This window comes from Cardiocondyla obscurior, unplaced genomic scaffold (assembly GCF_019399895.1).
Source record: "Cardiocondyla obscurior isolate alpha-2009 unplaced genomic scaffold, Cobs3.1 scaffold31_0_849067, whole genome shotgun sequence".
Taxonomy (NCBI): domain Eukaryota; kingdom Metazoa; phylum Arthropoda; class Insecta; order Hymenoptera; family Formicidae; genus Cardiocondyla; species Cardiocondyla obscurior.
Genome location: NW_027228788.1, coordinates 1 through 7,241, shown reverse-complemented (window position 1 = coordinate 7,241; position 7,241 = coordinate 1). Strand labels below are relative to the sequence as shown.

Below are 7,241 nucleotides of genomic sequence, written 5' to 3'. Positions count from 1 at the left end.
ACCTGTGCCGCACGGAATCCAAGTCTGCCGGCCACATCGTCGAGCCAGTCCTCCAGACAGGGACGAACCGCCAATATCACTCGATGTCCGGGCGCGTCTGCAGTCGTCTGCTGCAATCGCTCACTCCAACTCTTCAGAGCTTCCTTCCTGCTGAGGTTCTTCATCCTTGCCTTTATGGCAGGTGTAAGTTGATCCCCCCTGCTTCTAATATTGCCTACCCACTCGTAACGCCGGGCGTGGGCCAAAGCCTCCAAGTCCAAAGGCATCACCCCGGCAATCAATGACGCCGCATCGCAAGCTGTCGTACGGTATACACGACCAACTCTGACTGCAAGAGCACGTTCTATGCGGCGTAGGAACATCTTTGACCTCGTGGTGAGGTCCTTGGCCCATATAGGCGCTCCATAGAGTGCCGCCGAACGAATAGCGGCAGCATATAGTCGACGTACCGGCCAACTCGGTCCCCCAAGGTTGGGCATAAGACGTCCCAAGGCAGCGGCCATTTTTCCAACCTTTAGCCAAACGAGCATGATGCTCGTTAAACCTCCACTGCCCGTCCAGGGTGAGGCCCAAATATTTGACAAATGAGCCCACCCGGACGGGTGTGTTACAAACGTTGATACTTAACTCGGGTGGGCGGGTTCGCGAAGGATGGAAGAAGATTGCTTCGGTCTTATTTGCCGCCACCCGTAAACCTAGGCGTTGGATTGCACTAACTATGGCACTAACTGCCAATTCCGCATACGTGCGGGCTTCTACCCACTCTTCCCCTCGGGCCAGCACCAGGGTATCATCAGCGTAACATACTATGCTGCAGCCCGGGGGAAGGGAAACTCGCAGGATCCGATCATATGCCAGATTCCACAGGGCAGGGCCAAGAACGGAGCCCTGTGGAACTCCGCGCTCAACTTCTTTTCTAACTACTTGCCTATTTTTATTTGTATAGGATAACACTCTATCTTTAAGATATTGCCCTATTATTTCCTGCACATATAACGGCAATCCAAAGTGCCGCATTGCCTCACCGATTGTTCTCCATGGAAGGGTGTTAAACGCATTGGCAATGTCCAATGAGACCGCCATTAACACCCTTCCTTGTGATGTTTCCGCTTCTGCGAGAGAGCGGACCATTGAAATAGCGTCAATAGTCGACTTCGCTTCTCTAAATCCAAATTGCCTTGAGTCAAGGCGATGTTCCTTCCGAGCTGTATGTTGAGTGAGACGGCCAATCACTATGCGCTCAAATAGCTTGCCAATTTCATCTAACAAACAGATAGGCCTATATGATGAAGCTTCTCCTACAGGTTTCCCCGGCTTTGGTATCAGGACAAGATTAGATTCTCGCCAAGCCGGCGGAAATATACCTTCTTTTATTAATCGGGTAAAAATATGGCATACTCTTGGACCAAGTACTTTGACGGAAAGCTTGATTGCTTCTCCTGGTATCCCATCAGGACCCGGGGCTTTACCGGATCGAATACGTCGGACCGCCTGCTGTAATTCTTCCCCAGTAACCGGGGGAACGTCTCGCTGTGTACAATCAGGTGGAGGTATCACCCTAGTAATAGATGGGCCATCTTCTGGCGGGAATAAATGGTCCACGATTTGACTGGCCTTTCGTGGGTCCAGTGATTCCGTAATCGGAGGGGCCCTGGGTCGAAGTCTTCCCGTTACAATTTTGTAAGGACGGCCCCAAGGGTCCTCTTCCACCGAAGTTAATAGCTCGTTCCAAGCCGCGTTTTTTGCTTGGCGAATTGCTAATCTAAGAGTTCGGCGAGCGTCCCGATAACTCTCATATGCCTCGTCTATCATTTCCGCAGTACTACGTCTTCTTCTTCTAGTACGCGTAAACCGTCGTTGAGCCTCTACAGAAGATCTCCTAAGAACAGCTAACTCTTGCGTCCACCAGTAGGCTTGGGACGACCTTCTTGCACCCGCACGAGGCATGGCTACATCACAGGCTCCCTGTAACGTATCTCGAAGCCATTCTACTTCCTCCAGGGCCGTTTGTTCTTCATTTATCGGCGGCCAAGTACTGCTTTCCAACGCTGCTAAGAACTTGTCTTGATCCAGGCTGCGCAAGGCCCATCTGCGACCTCGTGGGACCTCCGCAGACGATCGTGTCTGCAAAGCAGACCGTGTAGCAGATAATGTCATAAAGATGTATCTATGGTCTGATAACGAGTCTACATCATCTGCCACTCTCCAGTTATATACAAGTGTTCGCATGGAGGGGGAGGCCCATGTGAGATCTACGATCGATTCACCTCTCCATGCAATACACGTTGGAACATTACCCTCGTTAATTAAAGAGAGGGATAAACTGTCCGCCCACTCTGTTGTAATATCTCCTCGCCGATCCGGCCTCGGGCATCCCCAGGCTAAAGACTTGGCATTAAAGTCTCCCGCGACCAAGATCGGTCGGGGGAGAAGTTGCCTGATAACACCGTCCAAAGACATTAGTCTTGTTTCAAAATCCACCAGGTTAAGAGCTGGGGATATGTATATACCTATCAAATAAATAGTATTCCATTCCACGCAAACCCAACCATCTCCAGATGCCACAAAAATGCATGGCCGAGTGTGCGAAGTCCAGTGAATGGCTACAGATCCAAGGGTGTCAACTGCCCAAGAAGGGTGATTTGGAGGAACACGATATGGTTCTGCTGCTATACCCACGCCGCAACCATACTCTACGAGACTGTGGACAAAGAGGTCTTGAGCCTCGCGAGCATGATTTAAATTAGTCTGCAGTAAGGTCGTATTATTCATTGATTGGCCTCATTTCGACCTCCTCCAGGTCGGAACTCTTCTCGGCCGATTTGTTAACGGCTGTACGCCTTGTGGCTGGGCGTTGCGGCTTGGGCGGAGGGTCTATCGTCTCCGTCACTACTACATTCTCTGAGGTACCTTTACCTCTATTCGTTCCGTTGTTCCTGGCCGGTTTGGCCTGAGCAGAACAGGCAGCTCCGCCCATCTTATGTCCATGTGGACGGCCTGCTTTTTTACACGCCGGGCAACTTGGTGGATTAACACATTCAACCGCTCTATGTCCCGGAACACCGCACCTGAAGCAACAATTGCTTCTATCTTCTGTTGAGGGACATCGCTCCCTAACGTGGCCACTCTGCAGACAGCGAAAACATTGCAGAGGGCGTTCTGCAAGAAGTTCTACTCTCGCTGATATCCAGCCTATACGAATACGTTTACTGGCCACAATTTTATTAGCCACTGATAAAGGACAGTGAACTAAAATGGTAAATAGCTCGTTAAACGAGCGTCTAGGAGGGCCAGTCTTAATGTCCTCAGGAGCACATTTTGTCAGTTTTATGACAGCCTCAGCGACTTCATTGGATGTTATAGAGTCATCCAGATCACGTACACGGATATCCGCCATTTTCCTAGGGCGTGTTATTTTAACCCCTTCGCAATTAGCAAGTACTTTAGACATTGCCTCGGATAATGCGTCGGCTTTAACCGTATTATCTTCGCCGGATATTTCATATATAATAGAGCCCGTTAAGCCTCGCCTCGACTTGAGCTCGTTTATACCAAGACTTGCCAAATCAATTTGTGATTTAGCAAGTTTCAAAGTGTCCTCGTACTTTCCTTTCGGACAAGTAATTGTAATTGCTGCCGTATTAGGCACTTTTCTCTTTTTATTTCGCTTTTTAGGCGCCGTCGGCTGAGTTTGACCTTTGTCTCTTATTTCTGAAGGTCTCTTTTTTGCAGAGACCTTTTGTGCATTATTATTTTTAGATAATGACCGCTGCACAGAAACCTGAGTTGTTTCCGTCTTCTTTTTGGCCTTTCTGCCAACAACCTTCGCCCACACTTCAGTACGCGCGGAAGTGGAGCGGGACGGCGGATCTTTGGGAATATCTCTAGTATTTTTTCTAGAGGAAGGCGGAGGCATTGATATTTCCGATTGGCTCTCCTGACCAGATGTCGCGCCCGTTTTCTTCTTTCTTCTTTCCTTGGTGGAAGATTCCGCAGCTTTTTTAGTACTGCCCGCAGTTGGCTTCTGCTTCTTTTGTGTAGTGGAAGCAGGAGGTTTCTCCTTGGCAATGGGAAAGGGTGGTGATGTGCCGAAGCGTCTCTCACACCATTTACCAAAAAGACCGTCTAACCTTTTTAACAATAATTCCTCGGCCTCAAATTCTGATGGCGAAGTATCCCTGAGCACCTTGGAACGTCCTTTGATAGGGGGACGGATTGCAGGTGGCATACTAGTGCTTGGTATTGCACCTATCGTCGTATTATTAGTTAGGGAAGGATTATCTTCTTCCATTGGTTCGTCCATGGGAGGAGGAGTCCTCAATCTTTTTTCGGTTGCATTAGGAGAAGTGCAAGCAGGCCTTATTATAGGTAATTCCGCCGCTCTGCATCTTAACGCCCGAACTTCTTCGCGTAAATTTTTAATTTCTTTTCGCGCTTGATCTAACTCCTTTAATAGTTGGAGTTCCGCGTTAGAATTTCCTCCACTCGTCGATGCGTTTCTAGTAGAGAGCACCGTTATACCAGCACGTGCACGGCATGCTGCTTTTTTAAGGGCTTTCGCCAAAGTCCCTTTTAATCCTTTTGAGACACCAGAAACACGGAGAATCTGGTCTACGTCCTCATAAGTCTGAGACACTATGTCTCCAGATGGAGCATTTTTAAATTCCTCCAAATAATGCTCTACTGCGTCATCTACCGATTCGCGTAGCTTGGGATTTAAAGATGATAAAGGGTCCAAGATAGCTTTACGTTCTTCCATTTCAGCAATCTCTTGCTCCGTCTCTAACACCTGTCTCTTAGCTGCAGCGAGACCTACGTAATCTCCAGTTGTAGCTGGACGTCCTCTCTTGCGTTTCCCGGATCCGAATGATCCCGAAACATCGGAATCCTCAGTGCCCGAGATAAAGACGTCATCTGTGTAGACGTCTGCCGTCGTGTTTGATGCCATCGACGGGGTAGGTGATGATGCCCTCGATGGTCTTCTATTGACCAAAGGAGACGGATATGGTGAATGTCCTTTTGGTCGCGCCTTCTTCTGCTTAAACGAAGCCGGTCCTGGCTTGTCGTAATCCTGCGCAGACGCATATTCTTCTACCACCCCTGCGGAGCAAGTGGTAGGTGGCCCATCATTTGATGACGACGGGAGGGGCTGGGACAGCACCCCTCGCGCCGGTTCCTGAGAGTCCGTTCTCTCTGGGACTGTAAGTTTACATTTTCTTGAGCCGACATTTCCATAGCAAATCAAGAATGATTTGTTTAGGGTTTACTCCCCTAGGCCGGTGGGGTGCCAACCCTAACGACCCCGGCCTGGCCGACTCCATAGCCTCACGGCGCGTGAGCCCCGCCTCGGAATATGTCCGAGCGGCCCCACGCCCGTACTCACCGCTCTGACTGAGCGGGAGAGGGAAGGGAAGGGAAAGGAAAGGAAAAGGAAAACACCCCCCAACCCCCCAAACCCCCCCCAACCCCCCCAACCAACCGCCGGAAGAGGAACTAATCCTCCCTATCGACCCCGGCAGGCCGGGCGTTTGAATTCCGGGTCGCCATCCCTTACCACCTTGGGGGGAATATAACCCACCCTCTCGGCAAAGTGGTTGCCGGGCTCAGGTACCTCGGGACCGCCGATTCCCGTACCACAGACCTACACCGACCTAATAAAGGGTCGGCATCTGTGGCCCCTGAGGTTGCCAGGAGGAAGTCAGAAGACTTCCCCTCACGACCCTGGCAAGCCGGGCGTTTGGATTCCGGGTCGCCATCCCTTACCACCTTGGGAAGGAATAAACCTCCCCTCTCGGCAAAGTGGTTGCCGGGCTCGGGTACCTCGGGACCGCCAAGTCCCGTACCACAGACCTACACCGACCTAATAAAGGGTCGGCATCTGTGGCCCCTGAGGGAAACCTAACCTAACCTTTTTTTTTTTTTTTTTTTTTTTTATAGTGGGGGAATGCACTCTTTACACATACCCTCTCCCCTGGGGAAGGGAGAGGGGTATGTCGGGCTCAGGTCTTATGCCGCGAGGCTGCCCACTACCGACTAAACCCCCACTTTTGCCCGCATATGGTGCCGTTGACTGATGGGGAGGTTGAGGAATCACGTGCGTATACTTCTCAACCTCCCGGCACCGACCCACCCGATGGTGGGTCCCCGCGCTGCCGCTCTTTGGACTTAGAGCGGCAGGGCCCGCATTTGTGTGGCGGGCCGGCTTCTCTGAGTAGTCGCTTCTGGCTCGCGACTATCACTACTCTGGAGGGCGAGACAGGGAGAGGCTCCCCAGCCTCTTAATGTTTCCCAGCTCGCACTTCTTAAGGCGAGGGTGAGACTTCCTCCCGTTAAGTACTTTGACTCGGCGGGGGGGTAGACTCATCCCCCGCCCTACTGTCATCTCTGTGTGTCGGAGTTCAGACGTGAACTCCGACGCACTGATTGATTGGCGTCACCGCTTGGGCCAGGAAGGAGGGGAGGCTTGCGCCCGTCCCTACCTCCAACCCGGCGCGCACGGCGAGCGCCTGTGGTGGGCTGATTGCCCTGAAGTACTACTGGCACTCTGCTGGTAGCAGCGTTGCTTGATGCAGAGGCCATTCTGCTACTATTTACAATTGGAGACACAGTCGGCCTTGTTACTGTTGGCTGTCCTCTTCTCTGTCTCTCCGCGTCTTCTTTCTGCTGCATCACCTGACTGCAAAACGTAAGGAAGGTCTTCCAGGCTTCCTCGTTGTCCACAAGGACTTGGACTAATGCCGGAAGAGATAGATCTTGGCCTACCTTTCCGACGAGTACTTCACGCTCTTGCTCCCATGCCGAGACATCCTTCTAGAGTGTGCTGAGCGTCGTCTCGTGGTGCCTCACAGTGGAAACAAACTTGTTTCCTCTCTACCGATACGGCGCAGGCAGAAACAGCCGTGTCCCGACAAACCTGCGCCGCATGGAATGAAGGCGCTCCTACTGGCAAGCCAATCTTCTAGAATTGGCTCAAATGCTTCAAGGACTCGTCCTCCTTCTGACCCATTGTTGACGTAGACGCGTCCTCCACTTAACTGTAGCGGGCGTGTGAATAGCGCCTCAGCGTTTTTAACCGAAGTGTTGGTCGCACATTGTGCTTTCGCTCGAACTTTCTAAGCCCTCAAAGACTCGAAGATGCTCCGCGCGGTCAGGTCCAATGGTGGAATACTTGCAAGCACCGCCGCCGCCGCACGTGATACTGTGCGGTATACCCGCGCTGTCCTCACCATGACAGAGTGGAA

At 51.6% G+C, this 7,241-nt stretch overlaps 1 protein-coding gene across 1 annotated transcript; it reads right to left on the bottom strand.

Moving 5' to 3' along the window:
- Window positions 1-204: 204 nt before the first annotated feature.
- LOC139112606 (uncharacterized) lies at window positions 205-6,669 on the bottom strand. The gene is made up of 3 exons (XM_070673690.1): window positions 6,480-6,669; window positions 2,792-5,199; window positions 205-2,748 (listed from the first exon to the last, which is right to left on the bottom strand). The coding sequence occupies exons 1-3, from the start codon at window positions 6,667-6,669 to the stop codon at window positions 205-207; spliced, it is 5,142 nt and encodes a 1,713-aa protein (XP_070529791.1).
- Between the last annotated feature and the right edge of the window lie 572 nt (window positions 6,670-7,241).